This window comes from Manis pentadactyla, chromosome 13 (genome assembly GCF_030020395.1).
Source record: "Manis pentadactyla isolate mManPen7 chromosome 13, mManPen7.hap1, whole genome shotgun sequence".
NCBI lineage: Eukaryota > Metazoa > Chordata > Mammalia > Pholidota > Manidae > Manis > Manis pentadactyla.
The window spans coordinates 91,682,897-91,709,512 of record NC_080031.1 but is presented as its reverse complement, the minus strand read 5'-3'; the positions used below and the strand labels follow the sequence as shown (position 1 = coordinate 91,709,512).

General features: G+C 39.2%; 1 protein-coding gene across 5 annotated transcripts in view; it reads left to right on the top strand.

Moving 5' to 3' along the window:
• The window catches only part of KCNN2 (potassium calcium-activated channel subfamily N member 2), a 342,851-nt gene that overhangs the window by 240,625 nt on the left and 75,610 nt on the right, over window positions 1-26,616 (top strand). For 4 of the 5 annotated variants that reach the window (XM_057490766.1, XM_057490764.1, XM_057490765.1 and 1 more), the window contains one exon: window positions 4,581-4,999. The exons of the other annotated variant lie outside the window; for it this stretch is intronic. In XM_057490766.1, the coding sequence (XP_057346749.1) occupies window positions 4,581-4,999 (419 nt within the window). The remainder of the gene's footprint in view (window positions 1-4,580; window positions 5,000-26,616) is intronic. 5 annotated transcript variants of the gene reach the window in all.

Here is a 26,616-nt window from a genome sequence, read left to right as displayed (position 1 = left end):
CTCTCTTGCTGATTCATCTTGGACAGTGAGCTTGAAGTATATTATATTTGGGGTATCTGAGCAAATGTAAAACAGCTGCACTGGAAAGTTCAGGCTTGTGGTAGGATATATTGTGGGGCATATTCCGTGTTACGCCTGCCCATTACTTTAGACCTCTGGTGAAGACCATAAGCCGTAGCTCTAGGATTAAAGTAGACTGAACTGCCATGCTTTTGCCCTATAATCTTTCTTCTCTTATCAACCTTCAAATGAAAGATGAATATAAGGACGTTTTAATGAGGATGTTTTAATTCTGATGCTGCAAATTCCCCCACAAGTGAACTTAAGGCAGATTGTATGCATTATATCAATCACATGGAATGTAATGGGGGTATTTCTGCAGTTGGGTTTTAATACTTGACATAGAACCAGTTGTTGAATATCTGATGTTTAGAATGTTTTCATTTTCTATGTGATAGAAAATTTTTCTGGGAATGTTACTGAAGAAGAACACGATCTTGACTTCCTATGGAATTGCAAAATTATGCTGCTGCAGTTACTTAGCATTTAGCAGGATGTGTTCTCTACAAATTAGAAAAATGACAGATTTATTTCACTTGCATTGTGCTATGGTATTCTCATCTTCTATGAGCATATTTAATTAACATTAGGACCTACCCATTGATTAGGATAGTCAATATTTAATGAGAAATAACAAGGCAGTTCATTTAAGAAGTGCTTCTTATTCTCTGCATGTGGTTCCTGTCCTCAAGGAGCCTCACAGACAAGTAGAGGTGATAGTCTTACAAAGAAACCATTGTCGTCCTCTGGGGTGGCATCAATAAGAGGCACATGCATTGATATCGGTGGAACAAAGGAGGAAGTTTCTGGATTTGGCAGGGGCATGGACAGTATCCTAAGGGAAGTAATTGCAGAGTTTCTTAAACGAATAAGAATTTCCTAGACAGAAAGACTTTCTAGAATGTCCAAAGGCTTGGAGGCATGATTAGGGTCATGAGTTCCAGGAGCTTCAACCAGAGGGAATTATAAAAGGGGTAATAGGTTGAAAAAGACAGAAAACCAGATTGCAGAATGGGTGTTGGACTGGTTTTAATCTGGACAGTAGAGGGATTATATAATATATATTATATGTAATATTATAATATTATAATAATTATAACACATAATATATAATATAATAGTTGTGAACATATTCCCCCCAGTTTGGTGTTTGCCTTTTTACTTTCTTTACCATAGTTTTGGCTAGGTGCAGAAAACAAAAGTTTAATGTAGCCAAACGCATCCATGTTCCTCTTATGGCTCAGGGGTCTTTGTCAGATTTAAAAGGCTTTCCTTTTAAATTACCCAATATAGATTGTGTAATTTAAAATTTGTTCACTATTTTAAATGAGGATGGAGGAGAGGAATTTGCTAGTGGAGATAGAAGGCATGAGGAGATCGCTCAGGAAAGAGCCGTCAGAGAAGGTCGGCGATGGACCTCAGTGCAGCAGGGCCTCTTAACTGCGGAGGAGGGAGGTGGTTTGCAAAGAAAATTGAGATGGATCCTTCATCGTGGCCACAGATGAGAAAAGCAGTATGTCACAGAAACCAAGAGAAAAGATCTTTTTTAGGAAGGAGCAGTGATTAATATTAGATCGACTAACATGCAAATTAAAGTCTAAGGACCAGATTTAATAATTCAGGTGTCTTTGCCGACCTTAACAAGAGTAGCTTTGGAGAGGTGATGGGGACAAAGCCACATGGGCATGTTGGGGGATGAAAGGTAGTTGAGAAAATGACCACCACCTGGGACAGACCCAGAGCCAGTGGGGGGTCTGTTTATTTGTGTTCCTGTGTTTTTAGTGAACAGCAGGGATTTGAACTTGCTGTCTACTCTCCTGAGAGGGAGGAAGCCCAGGAACTAGGCTTTCAATGCTGGAGAACTGGTTTTGGGTGTAACACTGCTGTAGACAGGTGGAGCAAAAGACAAGGGAAACAAGGAGAAAATGGTGAGATGTAGGGCAGTCTGGCTGAAGTGTAAAATAGGGGGTATTTCTGATGCTGGGGGAAAGGTGGCCCTTGAGGAGGAAGATGATTGGTCAGAGCAGATGCCAGAGGACGGGGAGCCGTCGTCCACGATGCTGAGGGTTCAGCTGAGCTGGGAGGCACAGGCGAGGGTGACCCCAGTCCACCTGCAGCAGCTGGACGTCCGGGCCCAGGTCAGAGGTTACCTGGGCAGGCCCAGCAGAAGGGAAAGGAGGAGGCTGCTCACCCCCGTGGGCTCTTGGCTGAGTGATGGGAATGGAAGGAGAGAACCAGTCTACTTAGGGGAGTGAGCAGAGGAGGCGATGAAGAGAGGTCGAGATAAAGAGTAGAGGTCAGAGGAATCAAGTCCTGCTGTGTGACGGAAGGAGGGCCAGCCCTGGGAAGGTAGGAGCCTCTTTGTGACTCTCCGTAAGCCACGTATGGCACTTAGCCCTCTCGCTGGCATTCCTTCCGCAGTTCCCTGGGAAGTCCTGAGTCCGCGTGGCAGCCGCTGTTGCCCAGAGTGGTGTGGGGAGGCCTGTCTAGGAGCAGCTCTCGCTCTCAGGCACAGCTTTTGGCTACCCAGGTCTTGAGGGCTCTTAGCCCTGCAGGGGTGCATTCGATCTTTTGCCAAGTCATTCAGTGCCAGGTTTGGTGAAGAAAGTGGACAATCCAACTGGATATGACCATTTTCGGTAGAAATGGAAATGTGGATTTAAATAACGGTACTGTTTTTCTTATGTGACTTATAAGAGGCCCTGATAGCTGTTTCTAGGAGGGGCAGTGACAGCATATTTGATGAATACAGTATCTCAAAATATAGTTTGAGGGACACATTCTTTTGGATGTAAACATCTTAGGACTTTGGGGTCACATTCCTTTAGAGGCACCCAGTAAACTCTCACTGGTATAAAGTCTTGAAGCCTTCTACCACTATTCCTATATGATCTTTTGTACATCTTTATTATTGAGTTCCTTTATGCCAATGTAATAGTGAAAGAGGTGAGACCAATAAGAATATTTCTGTAGCCAATGTGACCTGCTTTATTTATCATCTATTTATCAAAACCTGGGGAAACATGATTTTTATTGTGTATTAGCATTTGTCAAACACCATAAGGTCCCTGGATGAAAAGTTATGATAAGGGCATACCTAACACCAGTATGTTGCCATAACTTAATGTGGTAACATTTTGATATGTTGACGAGAGATTCTGCTGCAGAAAGAAGTGATCTTTGTCCTCAGATTCCTATCCTTGCAAAGTAACGTTACTGGCAGTGTTTGAATAATAGCACGCCAAGTAGCTATGAACTGCAGAATAATTAAGCTGGAATGGAATTTGTACCCATCCACATGGTGGGAAAATTACTCTCTGGACTCTGAAAGAGCAGAGTACGTAGAATCCAGCCGTAGTGCAAACCTGCTCTGCCAGCCTCCTCTGTGATTCACTTTCCTGAGGATGTATCGTTCCCATCTGGGTTGCCTTCATATCATGCTCTCGTTAAGCAGGCTACTTACCAAAGGCAAAGAATATGTCATCTTCCTCAGCAGGGAAGCACTATAGGCGTTCTGGGGAGACTGGTCTTTCTTGTGCTTGGGGCTCCCAGAATTGCAGCCCATCGGGCACCCCTGGCTTCCTGGCTCTCAATGCCAGTAGGCCCCACGAGTCATTCTGCCAGTCAGAAATATCACCATGCATTTCCAGATGCCTCTGGTTGTTTATGGACGGCCTGAGCCCGGTGGACTTGTTTACTGAAAAGCCAGGGAAGACAGGAAACATTCCTTTCTGTCTCTTTTATTCTCTATGTTGTATGTATCTGTCTATTTATCTGTCTACCAGTGTATCTATTTACGTATCTATCATCAGTCTCCTTTTTCTTTTCTTTCATTGTAGTGCAAAAAATAGGCAAAAGGAGTCTTTATTAAGAAAGAACAATCGAAAACAAATTAATAATCCAAGGGAAGGCCAAGGGAGACAGAGGAGAAGAGATAGAAGAGTAGCTGTGTAGCAGCAGGGAAGCTGGGAGAAGTGTCCATGCCACGTTCATCTGTGGCCTCCTGTGCATTTCTCTTTGAAGCCACAAACAAGATTTCCTGTAAGGACACTCATGCATAGCTGCATGATAGGACATCGCTGACTGCAGAGGCACAGTAAATAGATTTCACAAAGAATATAGTTAGAACTGCATCAGGGTTTAGATCCAGACCCTTTCAGAGGACAACTTGTTATAAGGCAAATCCATTCTGACTTTATCTAAGGCAGGTGCATTACTGATAGGCTCACACCCCTTATTTTAAAATGATATTACTTCCGTGATTATCCAGGAGCATGGATCCAAAATAATTTCAGCTCCTGTGTAGCAAGCTTTGAATTTTAATTTTTCTAAAATGAAGTCCTCCTTCTGAACCAATACCATTTTCAAAAAATAGCATACCTGGCTAGTGTTTAAAAGCAATAACCTTTAGCTCTCCAAGATTGCTGAAAGTCATCTGTTAATGTATTTTAAAAACCTGCACTAACACTTGTAGAACATTCATGCCATACTGAAGCTGATTCTCTACTTTATTTTTTCAGTTGTTCATGGTGGACAATGGAGCAGATGACTGGAGAATAGCCATGACTTATGAGCGTATTTTCTTCATCTGCTTGGAAATACTGGTGTGTGCTATTCATCCCATACCTGGGAATTACACGTTCACATGGACGGCCCGGCTTGCCTTCTCCTATGCCCCATCCACAACCACCGCTGACGTGGATATTATTTTATCTATACCAATGTTCCTAAGACTCTATCTGATTGCCAGAGTCATGCTTTTACATAGCAAACTTTTTACTGACGCCTCCTCTAGAAGCATTGGAGCGCTTAATAAGATAAACTTCAATACGCGTTTTGTTATGAAGACTTTAATGACTATATGCCCAGGAACGGTACTCTTGGTTTTTAGTATCTCATTATGGATAATTGCCGCGTGGACTGTCCGAGCCTGTGAAAGGTAAGTTTGTTTCTTTTCCTGAGAACGTAATTTGCCATGTGGTGTCCTGGAAAGTGAGAGAGAGAATACGTTTCAGGCTAGAGGCACATAGTGACTCACTCTTGAAAACTGTGGATTCTCCAAAGGGCTGCTTTAAATGAGGGCCGCTTTCCTTATGACTTTTGCCTGCAGCAATGCCCTGATGATTATGTATTTTTCTTTCTAATTTGATCGGTTTTCAACAGAGGGCTGCCGTCACAATCTGTGTTACCATGTGGAGACCTATACATTGTCTAAGAGACTTCTGTCAGAAATGTTTGCTTACCAGTAATACTGAATCATTTGGGGGCCTCATTGGTTATTGTGTTGATTACTAAGACCTCAGCCCAGTGGAAAATTGGTGAAATAGGGTGTCTGAACTCTAGTGAATATCTCAAAGTGGTTTGTCGATTGTAGTGCCTGTTTGTAATAGTGTTCATGTGGTTACCGATAGGGAGGCTTATAGGCATAATACCAGGTTTTACTGAATTCTCTGCAGTTAGTGAAAGGGGGCAGTGGGTTTTGGTTTTATTGTGTTCTAGAGCTAGACACACATTCTCGGAATTCAGGTGCTGCTCAGTGAGTCTGAATTAATCAGTTCTAGCATCGATGATGCTAACCTTGACATTTAGCAAACAAATACAAATAGACTTGTTACATAAATAGGGGGAATAATAACTATCAATGAGGGGGGAGCCTCATGTGACCTTGGTTAAGAAAATTGAAGTAGAAATTAGCAGTAGTCAGATAGGAACAATTTAGAAGTTTATAGAGCTGCTAAATATTAGGATGTTGGTCTTTGTACTAACTAGATTTTTTTAAATTTAGTTTTTAAAAATCAAATATATATATATATATATACACACACACACACACACAGATAGTTTAATAAAGAAAAATATCTGTATGAAAATTGTTGCAAAACCAACCCACACCACGCCTTCCCCATTTCTGCTTTCCAGAAGCAGTCATTTTAAATTCTTTTAGCCATTTCTTTGGTGATCATTTTCCATATTTCTCAATGATGTGCTTACATTGCTAAATCTAGAATTTTCATCTGTGATGTAAAATCACTATAGTCTGTATTCCATGTTAACATTATGATGACCATGTGAATTACATTTGTAGTTGAACAATATAGTTTAAAATACCACTTGTAGATTATAATCTCACTTGGCCTTTCTTGCAGATTGTTTTTTTTTTTTTGCTTAGCTTTCTTTTTTATTTGTTTTGTTTTCTATGTACTTACCACAAAGTAATCTCTGATCTCTCCCACATGATGTAAATATCCTTTTATTAGATTCATTTATTTTGGGCAATCTATCAGTTTTACCTTGAAGAAATTATTTTTGTGACTTTCTGACCTGCTTCTCCATCCTTTTTGGGATTTCCTTTGCCTTTTTTGTATGTGGTTATGCCCTTTTCCTTCAACTCCTTTTCTCCCTCTTTCCTCATTCATTTATTCCTTTAGGCAGAATTCATCATTCAGTAGCTTCTATGAAAAGGTGGTGGATAAGGGATATTTTTTTAGACCTTTAGTATGTATCTCTATTCTTCTCTCATGCTAGTTGATAATGGGGCTGGATATAAAACTCTAGATTAGAAATCACTTTCCCTCAGAATACTGAAGATTTATTTGCCTCCAGCATCCAGGGTCCAGCAGTCTGATGCTATTCTTACTTTTTGATGCTTTCTCTTTCTGGCTTTTAGGATCAATGTCCTAAAGTTACACAAGGATATATCCTGGTGTGAATCTATTTTAATTGAGTGTGGTGGGAATTTAGCAGATCTGTTCACTCTTGGAATTAATGTCTTTCAGTTCTTAGAGACTTTCTTGAATTATTTAGTGATTTTTGTTCCTGTGTTTTTTTATGTGGATATTGGCTTCCACATTAGTTCTTTAGTTTTCCTATCGTCTTTCTTATTGTTTTCCATCTCTGTTTTTGCTCCATATATGAAAGAGAACTTCAATTTTATCTTTCAAACTCTATGTTGGGATTTTATTTCTTCTTTTATAAATATTAACTGCCAGTGTCTCATTTTTATCTCTAAATGCCCATTTTTTAAAAAATATGCTTTTCTTTCTTCAATATACTATTTTATTTTTCTGGAGTGTTAATGATAATTTTCAAAATTTTTTCTCTTTGCGTATTTTTTTGTTAAAGATTCATTTTTCTGTTTGTTTTGCCTTCCATTTTAGAAGCTTTCCTTAAGTGGTTAGGTAACTATAGCTGTCTGCTCATATTTAAGAGAAGATTGAACCTTTCTGTACAAATCTAGAATGTTTCAACTCTGGGCTGCTGTTGGGGTAGTTGGGGTGGGAGGCATGGGACATCACCTTCCGTATCAAAGTGACAGGTGCTCCTTGTCACTCATTCTTGTTATCCTTATGGGTTTACAATTTGTTATTGTTTTAAAATTGTTTATCGTCATTATAAGGGCATCTAGGGAGGGAGCTGAGGCTAAGTTCTTTATTGAGTCCACCTGCTTTTGTTCTGTAGTGACTACTTTTGAATATTAAGCACCTAAACCTTTTTTAGAACTTCTCTACATAAATACAGCATCTGAGGGAATTAAAGTTTTCTTTTTAAAGAAAGGTAGACTCTTATAATGTTTCCTAGCAATCATAGTATTTAGGGGCTAATGATATTTTCTGGAGCAGATACACCTATAAAGTTTGAAGAACAATTATGGAAACCTTAGTTGATATGCCTATTTCGTTTATGAAAATAACTTTTAAAAGAAAATTCTGCATGACAACATAACAAAAGCATAGTTTAACAATGTGTACATCTATGTGGGGGTGAGGGAAGGGGGGTTCCTAGTGCATCACTTCCCAAAGGCCAATTAAATAAAATAGCCTCAAAATTATGTACATGCCATGCATTGTCTCTTCAAAAATGGTTCATCTTAGCTGTTAACCCATTGTCACTAAATGCAGAACCTCTGTGCCAAATCTTCTTAACAGACCAAAGTATGTGTGTTTTTTAACATGCTGAGATTGTTAGGTGATGGACCATTCCTGCTTTCATAAAAGGTCACTAGACAGTGACATGTGTCCATTTCATATCAAGACTGAAAGTCTGTAGCCAGCAGTTACTGAAGTGGAACAAATCCCCGGCACGGTGGCGAAGGGTGAGAGCAGGCTCTGGATTGGGACACTGGGATTTAGTCCCAGTTAGGCAGTTTAGGGGCCAAGTGTCCTCAGGCTAGCCAGCTCACTTTTTTTCTTAGTTTCTTCATTGCAAATTAAATGAAGTGATAAGCTTTCCTCTTCAAAAGGTTTAAGTGTACAAATCTATGAAAGAAAAAATCATGAACCAGCATTGTGATAGTAAAGGTTTTCCACTTTTTGTTTCTCATGAAACTTCCCATTTTGCTGCACAAAATCTCCACATTGTGACTTGTGAGATACAGAGATACAAAAAAAATTTGCCTTGTTCTTCACAATGTTGATTTTGAATGTGTTTTCCACATCTTATACTTTCTTAGGTGTTTATTTTCTGGCCTGCCTCCCTCCCTCCCTGCATCCCTCCATCCCTTCCTTCCTTCCTGTGACATTTCAGTGCTTAATCTAACACACAAGTCTCCTATTTCTTTGGTTTGGAATTTGGATTTGAATGAACCCCACCAGGTCCATCGTTGGTCTGTCCAAACATTTTCTCCTTATTAAAGGGGATTCGCACATGATAGAAGATCTCTTCTTAGTTAACTAGTATAAGTCTGTGAAGATTTTTTTTAAGGGAGATAGCTTTTGAGAAAGACAGCTGGCTTTCTGGAAAAGTTTGTTTTGAAAACCTGTCACTTTCCTTTTACCGAGCACATCACATATAGAGGTTTCTGGAAAATGTTCTCCACTACTGAGGAGGGGGCATCCTGTAGGAGGCTGTGGGACTACGTTCCCTGGCGGATTGTGCACCTCTGATTTACCTACAAGTAAGAAAAACTCTTCTTGTCCTTTTCTTTTCTTCCTTGTGTGTGTGTGTGTGTGTGAATGATACGAGGAAGCAGAGTGGCAAGTATCTGGCATTTTCTGTGGCCTACATTTGTCAGGAGGAGGCTGTTACAGAAACACTGCCCCCTCCTTGTGTGATTCTGGCTTGACCTTGTGTTGGGCCTTGTGCTGAGGTGGACATCAGGCCTGGAAAGAACACTGTTCCGAAGCAGCCTGCGAAGCGTGGCCTGGTGCTGTAGTGATCTCTTGTTCATGTGGACGTAGGCTAAGGCATTTAATCCAGTATCAGAAGAAACTTCAGGAACATTTATGTCTTAGAGGAACTCTGAACTCTGGAGCTTGGGGTTCTGAAACTTAGGAATTCTCCCATCTTGACTTGCACCTTTTGAGGCTTCACTGACTTTGTAAAGATAGCATAGGTGAGTGTTCAACCCAAAGTGTGCCTCATTGGACACGTTTCTGAGGAAGCTCTTTTGCAAGGGGTACTGCTGAATACTGTGGGCCAGCGCTGTGCTACACGAAGGAAACGTTTTGTTTTATTTTTTTCTACTGTAAGTGTTCTCACATCATTTAGTAGGTGAAACGTGCGTTGAGAATTTCAAAGGGGGGTGAAGGGCATTTATTTGCCTATGTCTTCTGGGAAACAGAGTTGGCATGTGTCAATGCTTAAGTTTCAGAGATGGAAAGGGGATTTTAACTTTCTGTGCAGCTTGAAAATTTGAAGAAGTATTTCTTTGTCTGATATATTCTTTTCCTTTTTGCTACAAGTTTTGTGATGTAGGGGAGGGAGGCCAAGTTGGGAATGTGGAAGAAGAAGGGATGAAGAAAGGGCCTGGGAACTTTGGTGGCTGTGGTACCAAGTGGAAAAGCAGACATTGTCATAACCTGTAAGAAATTAGAAATGCCTCTTTGGTCACTGGAAAAGATTCATTTGGTAAAGACAGTGGCCAAATAAATTTATTGTTCCTGTTTATTTCATTGTCTTATCTCTAAGAGCATTAAGTATGCCTTAGCTAAGAGGAAAAAATTTTCTGAAAATGACTTAAGAATGGAAAAATTAGTGTGTACACTAATTTTTTTCACAGGGGAAAAATCAGAGAAGCAAACAATGGAAATTGTTTTGAGTAGTTTCTAATAATTTAAACTGCATTTTAAATGGATCATGAATAAATTCTTTCCATCACTAAAAACTAAGAGATAAAAATTAGTTTGGTACTTACTTTTCAAATTATCAAAGACAACCTGAGGACTGGAGTTTCAATAGTGTTTAGAATCTACTGTTCAGGGTCTGCAGAATATGTTTGATTTTCTCTATTGATCAAGTTAGACTTTATTTTTTAAAAAAAGTTTGTCACTAATAGTCTTCTATGTTGCATTTTAAAAAATTGTCTGGAAGATGACCTCTGTAATGCTTGAAACTTCCTTTATTATGACATAGTATATTGTGGAATATAACAATCAAATTATGCCCTATAGTAAAACCTTACACAACATACATTTCCTATAAAATAGCCGCTTTTAATACAAGGATTGGTTCTGTCTTCTGACATCAGTATTACAAAGGAGTTGCCGAGGACAGCCCTTTAGGAGAATATCCTATTTTTTTAACTACACAGGTTTCCATCCTTTTAGCACCAATTCATAGAGGATATATGAATTTGAAAGTATTCATCAACTTTCTACGGAATATGGGTCCTGAGTATCATCTGTGTTTTGTACACACTAAGGTAAAATGAAGCCCAGTGCGGAGTGGGAGTTGTTCGCATCCAGGAAGCTAACTCAGCGCTGTGGTGGTCACCATTTTGTGACTAAGATGACTGCCCCTATTTGGAACACAATTTTACATAAAACTGAACATAAAGTTCCCATATGTGCTAGCTAACCTGTTTAGAAGGCTGAAAAGATCTGGGATCTGATTTTCAAGTTTCTCATTTCAAAAAAGATTTCATTTGTTCTTCTTTTTTATGTACTCTAAGCCAGTTTTCAGAGAATATGGAATGAGGAGCTACATTTTTTTAAATCAGCTGGTTTTCTTGATTGGCCATCCAAGATTTTTACTTTGTTTTCAGGATACTCACCCAGGGCCCTTCTCCTGTTCAAGATCTAACAATTGATGCCATATTTCCTATTGATTTAAACTGGAAACATGTTGCTGATGATCCAGTTTCTTCAATAGTTGTAAAGGCGGTTTTAAAATGTGCACTGCAGTGCTGGGGAAACATCGTGCCCGCCCTCAATTTAATACAATATACTGGATAATTAGATGCTTTCTTACCATGTCAAGGTTCAGCTGGTGCTCAGTAAACTCTAAGCATTTCATCAATGGGTTTGTAGTTTGTGGTTGATGGTAATATAATACTTTGTAAACTTATACTTCCAGGGTCTGATTCATACATACAGATACAGCATTTTTAGGCTCATGAATGAGTCACAACTTTAAAACGGGCCTTTCAAGTTATAAAAGTTGGCAGTTTGAGAGTGTTCATCACGCATCTGTGACTTGCAAAGAATCAATGCTCAGTATAATGTTTGCCAGATAAATCGGTCATTAAGGTCTTTGGGGAGGAAAAGCCCATGCTCTCTCAAGCTCAATTTTCTGTTCACGAATAGATAGATATGATTCGGTTTTGCTCTACCTCCTGAGAAAACAATGAGGATTTATTTTGGCAAGATGCTTTGAGGTCTCGATTTGAAGAGTACAGTTAGTGATCGTCCTCAAGCAGAAAAAAGGAAAAAGCAGACGGCTTAGAAATCCATAGTCAGTTCATTACAGTGCTCCCCATTCTGACATCCATGCTTATGTACAGGTTTGGTGGAATATGGATCCTGAGAGTCTTTCGACTTTGGAAAAATCCCTTGGGTCTCCCATGCACTAGATTGGCAGGGCATGTGTATGCAATCCTGGGCAGCGTGCTCCCACACTTTAGCTTCAGAGCCACTATGCCAGCTAAAAAGAATGTAACATTTAAATGTAGATGCCTTGACATTCCAGTTCTTTTGTCTTTTAAGAAAAATAATATATTTCTTAGACATACTTGGGGCTTGATTGAAGAAAACTCAGTTTTCCCTCCTTGCCTACAAGATTTTATATGTTCTATTTCTTTGTTAGGTTTATAGCCTTAATTTTTAATGTTACCTTATTGAAAAATAGCATTACAATAACAAGAAATTCAAGACAAGCAAAGTGCCTTTTCATGCAATCAAATGTACAAAATTTGATCATTCACAGAGCTTGGACAAATCCATTTAACTTTTATGACCTTAGTGTATACTAATGGGCCTGCTTAATGTTAGGAGAATTCGGTTAGGGAATACGGTGGGTTTAGAGTTTTTATCTCAGAGCTGGTGTTGGGGTGCCGAGCACCTACTGTTTGTGAGCAAGGCTGCTTGGCTTGGCTTCCCTGGAAGCACTGGAGCGCTATTTCTCCACGTTTGCCAGCCTGCTGGAACAGTATCTCAACTGTCCAAGCAACCTGAGGCTCCGATTCCTTGAACTCTCCCACTCTGTCAGTTCCAACCCTGTTTTGTCCCTGATTCACAAGCCCATGGATTAATAGTCTGGTCACTGCCAAATTCCTAGGGATACAGGAAAAGGCCCAATAATCAGATATTTAAACCTAGTGTGGTGGTGAAGTCAAAGCCATTTGGAGGACATGGTCATTACTCTATAAATGTGTGGTGAATAAATAAAGGAATTAAAAAAAAAAAAAAACTTCCCTCAGAGTTTCACCAGAATTTTTGCCCAAAGTGTAAAAGAAAACAGGATTCTCATCATTTTTGTGGGTTTTTAAAAAACTTTATTGAGGTATAATTGACACACATTTTAGGTGTATGATTTAATACCTTTTAACAGATATTTAGAGCTGTGCAACCATCACTCCTATTGAGTTTTATAACAGGTCTATCACCCCAAAAAGTTCCCATTTGCAAAGTTCCTGCTCTGTCCCCTCCTAGGCCAGCTCTGATATACTGTCTCCATAGATTTGCTATTCTGAGTGTTTCCTAGAAATGGAATCAGATAATATATACTTTTTGCATCTGGCTTCTGTCACCTGGCTTAAAGATTCTGATGTTCAGCCGAGTTGTAGTGTGCCACAGTTTGTTCCTTTTTATTGGTGAACAGTATCCTGTTGTAAGGATTGCCACATTTTGTTCTTCCATTCACCAACTAATACACATCTAGGTTTCCTTTTTGGAGCTGTTAGGAATAGGATTGCTCTGAACATTTGCACAGAAGTCTATGTGTGAACATGCTTTTTCCTTTGGGTAGACGTCTAGGAATGGCTGTACCATTTTACATTCCTTCCAGAAATTAGCTATATATGAAGCTTCCAGTTTTATCACAGCCTTGACAACATTGTCAGTCACACACACACCACACACACTTCCATACTTTTAAGTTGTAACCATTCTAGTGAGTATAAAGTACTATTTCATTTTGGTTGTAATTTGCAATTCTCTACTGACTAATGATGGCAAACACCTTTTGTGTGATCATTGTCTGTCTTCTTAAGCAAAATGTCCATTGTTTGCCCATTTTCAAATTGGGTCATTTGTCTTATGTGAGAGTTCTTTATATGTTCTTGTTACCACTCCTGACATATGATTTATAAGTATTTTCTGTGCTTATATTTTCACTTTCATACTTGCATTTCCTGAACATACAGAAACCACGGGTACTTGCCTTTCTCAAAATCCGTCTTGCCTCCTAAAGCTGGGAAGAAACCCATCTACACATACCCAGGGACTGTGAACTTGTTGAACTTGACTCCCTTGTTGTGTTTTCTGCTTCATGTGCTTCTCTTTGCTGCTCTTTTCCTACCCTGAAGTGTTTCTTCTCTAGTAACCACTCTTTGCTAGTAACAGGAATGAGAGGACGGAGCAAGGGAGATCGTTTTCAACCAGACGTAAAAAATATATTTCCAGTTCTTCCATTGTTTTGGTGATCATAGTAGCTATGAAAATGAACTCCAGAGAATATCCATCATTTTTATACTAAGGGTAAAGATGTTCCTCTCTTGCCTCCAATGGGGGTATTTAAGATGTTTTTTCCCCTCTAGTTGAGGCAATAATTTGTTTTCATTGATCCACAACTATCTTCTTGACAAGAGATAAATACTTATATAACATGTCTGATGGTGTTCTATTGCTTGCGAGATAGCTAAAGTTCACAGCAATCCTATTCCTAAAAACCCAAGCTTCCCAACCCCTTGTGTGACCTTGCTAGATTTTATGGCAGTCCACAGTCATGACTTTGGAAGTGTGATGCTGTAGCCATGGGCTGCCTGACCAGATGACCATTGTTTTACTATCCTGCATAGCATGCTTTGTATCAGTGACTGGATACCATAGTACAATGCACAGGGGAGTAGCAACTGATATTGGACATCAGTGTTCAACAGTGGCTCAGGGGCAAAAGAGTTTTGAGTGACTATTGGCTGATATTTTTGCTTTCAGGTCTTCTAGATTTCAAGTTCTAAAAGCTTTCTGTGTTACATAAAATGTACTGCTTTAGTTTATCGAGGTGTATTTACTATTCTAACAGAGGAAGGCACTTAAAAATAATTTTTTGCAGACTTAGTGGCTTTAGAACCTCTTAGGAAACAGCATAAGAATCATGATCTGTAAATATGAAAGCCACGAAGTAAGGCACAAAGTATTCAGATCAAGTTGGATTGGCAGAAAATATCTTTTATCAGTGATCATAGCGAAAAGTTAAATTTAGTGAGTTTCTTTGTTTTAAGAAATGGTTCCTAATGTTTCACATGATTGTGCATGCTTGGGGTCATAAGCTCTCTGTTTTTGATGAAACTGGGGCTATGTTGGGTATCTATGGAGAATCATCCTGAATCTGCACTTATTATTTGGGGGATAGTTTTATGCTTTTGCCTCAGCAGGCATTACAAAATGAAGCATGCGCTACAGGAAGACCAGCTTTGGTTGGTAATTTTAATCGGGCTTTGTGATGGCCAGCCCTTAGAATTTCTGGCTTGCTATATGTCTGGAAAGGGTTGAGATTCTTAGTTGTGCTACTGTTATTACATCTGCCAACTGTGCTTTCTGGTTATTAGCAAGGTGTTTTTATTTTGTTTTTTAAAATAGGTTCTAAGAAGCTCAGCAAGTATCAGTGGGATGCGAGAGGTCACTGTCAGGTTTCATATTCCTGTTTAAAGAGTTTCCCTTTTTGATAGACTCATGGTGTTTGTTCCTCTTCTCGTCTTCCATTCACCTGATGTGTCATCTGGAGCTCTATTCTTTCCACCCTGCCAAGGTCATTGGCATTTGTTGGGTTGTGGGTAAGTGCATGATTATGGATGCTTGGAAGGCCAAAGGAATGGAGGTGCCTTGCTTGGAAGGTTTGATGTGGTATTGAAGAAGAAACAAGAAGACTTATGATCATCATTTACTGGCATAATATGCTCAAAACTATGATCCTGGTTAGGTTAGGGAGTGAGTTCTTTCTCCAGTTTGAAGGGATTCTTTGAGTGCCTATGGTATGCTGCACCATGTGCAGCGAGGGTACCAAAGCCCCACCTGAACCAAACTCCTCAAGGGTATAGACCAAATCTGGTACCATCGTGATCCCCAGAGCCCTTTAATATCAGGGCCCAATAAGGCCTATGAGTCATCTAATCCTATCAGTCAGGAGCAACACCAACTACCGTGCCTCTGAGAGGACGTGTGAGGTGAATGTCTCTGCACAGGTATGTGCCCACTGGTCAGGAAACAGAGCGCTGATCAGTTACACTTCGTGAGTGACTTCATGTACTACAGTTTAGCCCTATAAGAGCCATTATAGAGAATACTACTAATGAGAATAGTGTATTTTAAATGTGGAAAAAATTCTTATGTCTCTTTTATCATCTTTGAGAAACTGGTTCCTTTGCAAGCAATTAGAGTTTTACTATTTAGTAAGTTAACAGAGGTTAATGAGGAGTTCTGTGTTAATTTAAAAGTGCTTTTTAGTGTGGGGCAAAAATAGCACTTGCTGAGGTTTTTTTTTTTTTTTGAGGTGACATCAGTGTATAATATTATGTAAGTGTCAGGTGGACAACATTTTAATTCAACTGGTGTACACGACAAAGTGATCATCTCCAAGTCTAGTTACCACCCATCACCATACAAGTGGCTCCCTTCACCCATTTCACCTGCCCTGCAACTCCCCTCCCCTCTGAGAGTCATCAGCCTGTTTTCCATATACATGAGTTTGGTTTTGTATTGTTCTTTTTGTTTGTTTTGGTTTTTCAGATCCACTTATAAGTGAAATCATACAGTATTTGTCTTTCTCCATCTGATTTACTTGACTTAGCATAACACCTTCTAGGTCTATCCATGTTGAGGCAAATTGGCAAATTCATTCTTCTTTATGGCTGAGTAGTAGTCCATTCTGTGTGCATGTGTGTGTGTGTGTGTGCACCACACCTTCTTCATCAACTCATCCTTTGTTGGACACTTAGGTTGTTTCCATGTCTTGGCTGTTGTAAATAATGCTGCAGTGAACATAGGATCTTTTTAACTAAGAGATTTTGTTTTCTTTGGATAAATACTCAGAAGTGGGATAAGTGGATGACATGGTCAGTAGATTCACAAATTTACACTCTCAGCAATGTAGAAGGGTTCCCTTATCTCCACATCTCCCAAATTTGTTGTTCTTATCCTTTTGATACTCGATATTCAGATATATCTTATTGTGGTTTTGATTGGCATTTCCCTAATAATTAGTATGTGGAACATCTTTTCATGTGCCTGTTGGCCATCTGTAAGTCCTCTTTGGAAAAATGTTTATTCAGATGCTCTGCCCATTTTGTAATTTGATTGTTTTTTATTGTTGAGTTGTATGAGTTCTTTATATATTTTGGATATTAGCCTCTTATCAGATGTAATATTTGCAAATATCTTCTCCCATACAGTAGGCTGCCTTTTTGTTTTGATTATAGTTTCCTTTGCTGTGCAGAAGCTCTTTACTTTGATGTAATCCCACTTGTTCATTTTCCTTTTGTTTCCTGTGACTTTGGAGTCAGATCCATAAACATATCACTAAGACTGATGTCAAGGAGCTTACTGCCTGTTTTCTGGGAATTTTATGGTTTCAGGTGTTACAGTCAAGTCCTTGATCCATTTTGAGTTAATTTTTATATATGATGTAAGATAGTTGTCTAGTTTCATTCTTTCACATGTGGCTCCCCAGCTTTCTCAGCACCATTTCTTTAAAACACTGTCTCTTTTGTATGTTCTTGACTCCTTTGTTGTAAGTTAATTTCCATGTATGTATGGGTTTATTTCTGGACCCTCAGTTCTGTTCCGTTGATTTGTGTGACTGTTTTTATGCCAATAACTGGTTTTTGATTGCTGTAGCTTTATAGTACAATTTGAAATCAGGGACTGTCATACCTCCAGCTTTGTTTCTGAAAATTGACTTGGCTATTCAAGATCTTTTGTGGTTCCATACAGACTTTAGGATTTTTTTGTTCTAGTTCTGTTAAAATGCCATTGAAATTTTCTCAATTTTATTTATTTATGCTCTGATCTTTATTATGTCCCTCCTACTGACTTTGGGTTTCATTTGTTCTTCTTTTTCAAGTTTTTTAGATTGTGAGTTTAAACTGTTTATTTGGGATTGTTCTTGTTTCTTGAGGTAAGCCTGTATTGCTGTGTACTTTCCTCTTAGAACTGCCTTCACTGCATCCCGCAGGTTTTGGGCTGTTGAGTTGTTGCTTTCATTTGTCTCCATGTATTGCTTGATCTCCATTTTAATTTGGTCATTGATCCACTGATTATTTAGAAGCATATTGTTTAGCCTCCATGTGTTTGTATGCTTTTTTGTTTTCTTTGTGTAATTTATTTCTAGGTTCATACCATTGTGGTCTGAGAAGCTGCTTGATACAATTTCAATCTTTCTGAATTTATTGAGGCTATTTTTGTGACCTAGTATGTGATCTATTCTGGAAAATGTTCCATGTACACTTGGGAAGAATGTGTGTGCTTCTGCTTTTGTGTGGAATGTTCTGTAGATATCTTTTAAGTCCATCTGATCTAATGTGTTGTTCAGTGCCTGTTTCCTTACATATTTTCTGTCTGGTTGATCTGTCTATTGATGTAAGTGGTGTGTTAAAGTTTCCTAAAATGAATGTGTTGCAATCTATTTCCCCCTTTAATTCTGCAGTATTTTTTTTTTACATATTTAAGTGCTCCTATTTTGGGTGCATACATATTTATAATGGTTATATCCTTTTGATGGATGGACCCCTTAGTCTTTATGCCCTTCTTTGTCTCTAGTTCCTTTCTTTGTTTCGAAATCTATTTTGTCTTATATAACTACTCCTACTCCTGCTTTTTTCTCCCTATTACATGAAATATCCTTTTCCACCCCTTCACTTTTAGTCTGTGCATGTCTCTGGGTCTGAAATGAGTTTCTTATAGACAGCATATATATGGATCTTGCTTTTTTATCCATTTTGCCACTCTATGTCTTTTGATTGGTGCATTTGGTCCATTTACATTTAAGGTGATTATTGATAGATATGTACTTATTGCCATTTTACTGATTCTTTTTTGGTTGTTTATATATCTCCTCTTTGTTCCTTTTTTCCTCTCTTATACTCTTCTCTTATTATTTGTTGGATTTCTTGAGTGTTGTGATTGACTTCCTTTCTTTCAATTTCCTTTCTTTCTTCCTTTCCTTCCTTCCTTCCTTCCTTCCTTCCTTCCTTCCTTCCTTCCTTCCTTCCTTCCTTCCTTCCTTCCTTCCTTCCTTCCTTCCTTCCTTCCTTCCTTCCTTCCTTCCTTCCTTCCTTCCTTCCTTCCTCCCTCCCTCCCTCTCTCCCTCCCTCCCTCCCTCCCTCCCCTCTCTTTTCTTTGTTTCTTTCCCTCCTTCCTTCCTTCCCTTCTTTTTTTTTTATGTGTGTATATCTATTGTAGGCTTTGGATTTGTAGTTACCAAAGTTCAAGGACACCTTCCTTACAACAGAATGATCTATCTTAAATTGCTGATTACTCTATTTCAAACACAATCTAGAGGTACTTTTTTTTTCTCCTTCTTCTTCCTCCTCCAGATTTTATGTATTATATATCATATTCTGCACTTTCTATGTATCCCTTGACTGATTTTGTTAGTAGTTGATTTAATTTCATACTTGCTTGGTAATTAATTGGTCTATTACGTTTGCTTGAGTTTATTTTCACTGGTGACAGCTATTTAGTCTTAGGGAAGGAAACAGCACTTAGGTCATGGAAACACAAAAGGAGTCGCATGAAGACAAACACCAAGACATATAATAATTAAAATGGCAAAGATCAAGGATAAGGAGAGAGTACTGAAAGCAGCCAGAGAGAAAAAAAGATTACTTATACATGAAACCCCATCAGGCTATCAGCAGACTTCTCAGGAGAAACTCTATAGGCCAGAAGGGAGTTGGCATGATATATTTAATTAACGAAAACAGAAGGACCTCCAACCAAGAATCTTCTACCTGGCAAGACTGGGGAAGATTTAAGCAATTATTTCCTCAAACAGACTTTCTATCCCTTTGTCTCTCTTTTCTCCTTGTACATCTATTATGTGAATATTGTTCTGTTTGGATTGGTCACACAGCTCTCTTATTGTTCTTTCATTCCTAGAGATCTTTTTTTTCTGTTTTTCAGTTTCATTGTTTTCTTGCTCCCTAATTTCCAAATCACTTACAGGTTATTCAACCTGTGAAAGTCTGCTGTTAAATCCTTCCAATGTATGATTCATTTTAGTTCCAATTCTCTTCAACTCTGAGTGACTCTTTTCTAGGTTGTCTATCTTTTTGTTGAGCTCCTCCCTGAGATCTTGAATATTTTTCTGTAGATTTGTGAGCATGCTTATGACTTTTACTTTGAAGTCTTTATCAAGAATATTGGTGATTTCAGTTTCATTCAGCCCTCTTTCTGGTGTTTTGTCTTGTAGTTTTGTTAGGAATAAATTCCTCTGCCTCCTCATTTTTTCAGTGTTTCCTATGGAGTAATAACTTTATGAAGGAGGCACCTTCTAGTGCCCAGAAGCTCAAGACACTTCCCTGTCCAATGCAGGAGCCCCAGCTTTGGGCATTCAATGGAAAGAGCTCCTGTCTGTGTCCTGTCTCCCTCCAGACAGTGATCTGATTTCAGGCAGGCCTTGTGGACTGTCAGCTGGTCACATACACAGGTAGAAGCCTCCGTGCTACACTGCTGGAGTTGCTGTGGGCAGAGCCACCCTCTGCTTGGGCTACAGCAATAGTGGGGTCTGCAGGTGGGTGGGACCAGTGACTGATGGGAGAAAGGAGCTCCTGGGAATGGTTTGCACAAGCAGTTCCCCAGCTGGCCTGAAACAGGGCCAAGAAAGCTGGAATGGTCTCCTGCTGCCTACCTGGCAGCAAAGTCTGACACCACTGCTGGGCCAATTCAGCCATCTACAGGCCATGTGCCACAGGGAGGAGCCTTGGGACTGCATGGCCAGCAAAGGGGATGGAGGATCTGGGGCTCCCAAGAGTTCCCAACCTGTAGGGCCAAGGGTGGGCTGGGAGGTATTGTTCACCTGCCCTTTCTCCTGAGCAGAGAGCTCTGTGTAACCCTTGCCCTTCTAGCACCCCTCCCACTGCTGGAAGGTCTTTCAAACTGCCCACTTTGCTTTTGTCTCAGGGGCCAGTAGAGCATGCCTGTTCTCCACAAGCGACTGGAATCTCAGCCTCCATGGCTGTTCTGGTGGGTTCACATTCCTGGAGCAGATCTCTAGGGCCAGGTGTTCAGCAATCCTGGGCTCCTACTCCATCCCCACTCCATTCCTTTTCTTTCCACCTATGGGCTGGGGTAGGTTGAGGGATTGTATCTCATCTGATATTGACTTTGCCACTTTACCCTTTTCTGTGAATTCGTGTCTTCTTCCCCAGATGCATGTAGTCAGTTCTGCAGTCTTCAGATTGTTTTCAGGTTTAGTTGTGTTTGCTGTATTTTTGTGTTTTATGTGCTTTTGGAAGCATGTTTCTGCCTTGCGTTCTTATGCCACCATATTTTTCCCAGAATCTGAAAAATGCCATTGAAATTTTGATAGGGGTTGTATTGAACCTGTAAATTGCTTTGGGGAGTATGGCCATTTTAATAATATTCATTCTTCAAATCCATGAGCATGAAATATCTTTCCACTTATTTATGTTGTCTTGAATTTCTTGTATCAGTGTCTTAGTTTCCAGAGTACAGGTCTTTAATCTTGCTTAAATTTTTATTTAGGTATTTTATTCTTTTACATGCAATTGCAAATGGGACTGTTTTCTTAATTTCTATTTCTGATAATTCATTGTTAGTATATAGAAATGCCACATATTTCTGCAAATTTTGTATCCTGCAACTTTCCTGAATTCATTATTAGTTCTTAACAGGTTTTTTTGGTGGGAACTTCAGGATTTTCTAAATTTAGCATCATGTCATCTGTAGATAATAACAGTTTTAGGCTTCCTTTCTGATTTGAATACCTTTATTTCTTTTTCTTGTCTTATTGCTGTGGCTAGTTGTTGAATTTTTGAGGACTACATGCACATTGGTCTTGGGAATCTGAAACCTTTATTACATGTTGAACTGACAGGGAGGAGGCCTCACAGAAACATGACAGGCATGGTACAGCACTGCTTGAAACCCTTCTCAGTGTTCAGCCTAGAAGTATTTTCATTTACTCTGCTCGAGCATGCACACTTCTGACAGAGTTTCTCAGTCTTTTATCTTGTGTATTGGTTGCTTTATGAGCTCTCACCATCTGTGTAGCTACAATCACTGACGGGGACTTGCAAACAGAGGGCAAAGGGAACCTCACCCCAAGGTGACATGGTGACAGAACTCTACCATACAGAGAAACAGGCAGATGTATGTGAGTGACTCTAAAGTAGCACACCATTTTTCTTTTCATGAAACTTCCCATTTTCTAAGATCACTACTGTTGTTCCCTCTGCCACTCATCTTAGGTCCTGCAGTGAGTTTAATATTATAGATATTTCCTGAAAGCCTTGTTAATATTAATAGACAACCTAGCATTGCTCCTGTTAGAAATGTATACAGCAAGTGCTGCTCACCATAGTCTGCAGAACATCTGAGAATCCTGACCACAGCCTTGTGGAAAAATGCATCATTCGTTTTAAACTACCAGGTTTAATTTTGTCATACAATCAGATCTATAAATAATTGCAGCACTGAAGGGGTCCAAGTAGGCTATTTGAAAGATAACTTAAGAATTTTTTATGGCCTTATATCCAGTTTTACTTTTATTAGAGATTTAATTTGGGTTAGTCTCTCTTCTTTTTTACTTCCTGTTGATCATTTTTATTTTGTAGGGACAAATATCAGGAAGAATTGAGGACATAAAAATTTTTTTTCTAGTGTGTCGAGCTATGTAAATAAAGCAGGGATTGGCAAAATACGGCTTGTGGGCCAAATTTGGCCCACTGCTTGTTTTTGGACAGCTCATGAGCTAGGAACAGTTTTCACCTTTTAAAATCATGTGGTCTGAGGTAAGAATATTTGATAGAAGCCATATGTGGTCTGGAAAGCTGAAAATATTTACTATGTAGCATTTTATGAGCAAGTTTGCTGACCCCTGACCTTAAAATAACATTATTTTTCTCAAATTTACAATTACAAATGACTTTTTCTATTTTTGCTTTGAGATTCATACAATGAATTTATATTTGTCACAACTTAAGTCAGAAGGGTTTTTCTTTTCTTTTTCAAATAATCACTAAAATATATTTAAGACTAAATATAAAGTACTTTGGTGACCAAGGAGGAAGCATAGACATTGGCTCAAGTGATAGGGGTGTAAGTATCACATGGATGTTAATCAGCGACCTAACCTTTACTGATTAGTACTAGTTAGATGCTGGGATAATTCATTTTTAATATATGCTGACCAAAAACTGCCTCCTCTGTTCACCTAAAGACAATGCAGCAAGATATGACAAATATCTATTGAGGGATGTAGTCTCCTGGGTTTTGACTTCACTGACCTTGGGTAACATCAGTATAAACACCGATTAAGAAATCTGTTCTGGAACTTGTATGGGAACAGGTCTTGGGATGGATTTATAATTGAATCCTCCAAAACGTAGTCCTTGAACATTAGCAGAATGACTTTCCTTTGACTAGGAGAAAAGTCAGCTTATATAACAACATGGGAGAAATTGACCAGTCAGAGATTAAAATAATTCCTGTTTGATTTTTTTTATGTGACTCCAGTAAGTCCTCTTGTGAGGTTTCCTTGCTATGTCTCTTAAGCATCAGTGCCTTTTCCATAAACTTATTGCTCGTTTTTTCAGAAGAAGATAAAGGAAGATGCTACAATTTGGCAAAGATATGTCTGGGACAGTATCATGGCTGTGATAACATTTTTATATTAAATTAAGAAAGCATCCACAGAACATGTTTTATAGAAGATGCATAACTTTAGCGGCTTTTGTGCCTGGTAAGAATTTCACATAATTGTCACATCACTGCTCCCCCCTCCTCACTTCCTCATTCCATTTGATCCTTCAGACTGGCTGGAGAGACATCTCATTTTGGCTGGGCCTGCTCTGGCCCCAGAGGACTATTGTTTTGCAGCAATTTTCAATCTAGGTAAAAATAACGTTCCCCTTCCTTCTCCAATGTTTTTGATGGACACATTTTTCATGCTTCAGACAGATAGGTGGGATGTGACTAAAAATTGAAACACGCTTCTTTCTCAAAACAAGTTTATTTTTTGAATGCTGCAGATTTCTGTACCTTTCCAATACAGCCTTACGTTGTCTTAACCACTTTCCAATCTATTTTGCACATAGCCTTGGATGTTCTTGATCTCAGCATATATTACATCCCCCTTTTTATAGACTGTTGGAAAGGAAGAAATCCCGAGTTATGCTTACTGGTGAGCCAACATATTTAGGTGACATTATAAAAAAGAAAAGGCAAAAAAAAAAGCCATCATGTGGGTTAAGCCTTACCAAGGTAGACTAAGTCTTAAAAGAATGTATCTCTAATTTGTCTACTTGTATTCAGATTGAAATGAATCGTCTTGACATGTTTTGAAAGGAAGCACAGCATTTGAACCACCCTTATGTTCCTCTGCTTTTCATTATCAGTATTTAGTCACTGGTATTTTACTAAAACCATTCTGCTAATTAGTCTTTTCTAAAATCACCACTAGGTACAAAGGGAAAATATGACTCAAGCAGAAAGAGAACTTGTGTTGCTCAAAGTACATCTCCATTTTAAGGAGGTTGTTCAGACGTGTCTTTAGTCTTTCATGAAAACAGAGGAAAAGGCTATGTGTGTGTGCAAGTCTCTTAAGGACCAGACATGTCAGGGTATTCCCCCCTCCCCCGTTAAATATATATATATATAATCTGAGTGATGTACAGTTGAGCCTTGAAAAACATGGGTTTGAACTGCATGGGTCCACTTCTATGTAGATGTTTTTCAATGAATCTATTGAAAAATTTCTTTGGAGATTTGGGATAATTTGAAAAAAGCTTCTCTTTTCTCTTACTTGTTTTGTTATAGAATACACTACATAGTACATAGAACTTGCAAAATATAGGTTAATCAACTGTCATTGGTAAGGCTTCCAGTCAACAGTAGGCTGTTAGTAGTTAAGACTTTGTGGGAGTCAGAAGTTATACATGGACTTTCAACCCCACCAGGTCAGTGCCCCAACCCCTGGGTTGTTGAAGGGTCAGCTGTACATAAAATTTGAGTGTCGTATTTTCAGTACCCTTTGGATCAATGCCAGGTCAGTCCTTCTCGTACCAGGAGGCAGTGAGGCCAAGCAGGGAAGTGACCCCATGTTGTCCCCAGGAGTTTGCTTTGGGCACAGCCGTAAGGTGCTCTCCCTGAGTAAGTGTGGGCCTCACAGGACAGACCATCCTTGGAGGCTGATAGATAACTTGCACAGACCTGGCTGGAATTGCTGAGAACGCAAGTTCTACCAAAGTCAGTTGGTATTTAGCCAGGCGAATTATTAACACTTTTATAATCATCACAGCCCATCGTGTTACAAGCCTGGGGGCTCATTATTATTGAGTGACCAGATACTATCTTAGGAGGTGAAAGTCACAAATTGAATATGTGGCAAATGAAGTAAAAAAAGAGAAGTATACACGTCCTCAGGACTGAGCACATGCACTGGCACAAAGCTGGTGTTCAGGAAGGTCATTAAGTATCAGTTGAGAGTCACCTGAGGCAAAGCAACAAAGCCCCCATCCCCACGTCTACCAGTAACTGCTTCACAGCTGATTACCCAAGGGCAGGGGTAGTGGCTCTGATTTTCTGTCTGCCCAGCACCAAGCACAAAACCTGGAACAAAGCCAGCTATCAATATATCCAAATAGTAGTTGGGTAAAAGAATCAGTGGTTAATTATGGATGTTCTGCTAATTTTTAAAAGTCCTTTTCTCAAGTCCTCAGACCTAATTAAACTGGAACACAGCTCCTCACCCACTCACCTCCTCCTCCAATAAAAAGACAGGCAAAAAACTGAATTGTATGAGTTTAAATGAGGAAACTAATAAAAATCTACCCTCTTCAGGGACTTAGAAACTGTTTCGTAAGTTGTTTTCCACTCAGTAAGTTGGAGTTGTTCTTATATTAAGACCTATTTCGAAAGGTAGTCATTTATTAAGAAAAAGAAGTGTTACAAACAGGTTCTAGGCCAGGCAAGGAGATGAGAGAGAAAATTCCCACTCATTATTTCAGCTACAAAAACATATATTGGCATTCCTACTAGGTTGTGGGGAGCATAAATATAAAAATGGAGGGTAATCTAGGAACCATACTGTTGCTCATGTAATTGTATATTAATGATACGAAAATTTTTAAAAATAAAAAATAAATAAAAATGGCATGGTCTTTGTCCTCCAGGAATTCACAATATAATAGGGTAAACGGGCAAACAAACTCTAATATGAAAGAGAATAAAATCAGCACCATAGCTGAGGGACAAGCACACAGATCATTAAATCATAATTCAAAAACGACGGGAAGTCTTCCTGGAAAAGAAAACATTTGGTTTGGAACTTAAAGTGAATAGAATTTTAAAAGGCCAAAAAGTGAGGCAGGGTAGCCCGGACAGACAGAATGGCATCAATAAGGCATACGGAGAAGGAAGGTGTGGGGCCTGGTCACGGGGCAGAGAGGCAGCCTCAACCACGGCGGAGAATGTACGGAGGAGAGGTGTGGTGGGAGATGGGCTGAACTGGGGTTGATGTGCGGGAGAATATGAGTCTAGATTGTAGTCTGTAAGTCTGTCCTCAAATTCCTGCTTTGTGATGTTTGGGCCACCTGTATTATATTTTATTAGAACTGGCTATTTTTTTGAATACCTTCCCTTTAAAAGGAACTTACCATCAGTATAGTAAATAATAAACCTGTGTCATTTGTTTTAATACATCCAGGAAATGGAACACTGTTACTAAATTCTCATCTGACACTGTTCCTTCACTGCTGCTCTGAGCTGAGCCTCTAGGCTTGTTACAAAGGGAGATAAGCAAATGTCTAAGGCTTGGTCCTGACCTATAGCAATAAACGGATGCTTTTCCTTAGACATATAGGAAGGTCCAAAATGAAAATAAATGACTCACTAAGAGAGGTGATAATCTTTAGTCCTGAGTCTCTGTGCTAGTGAAATTCAT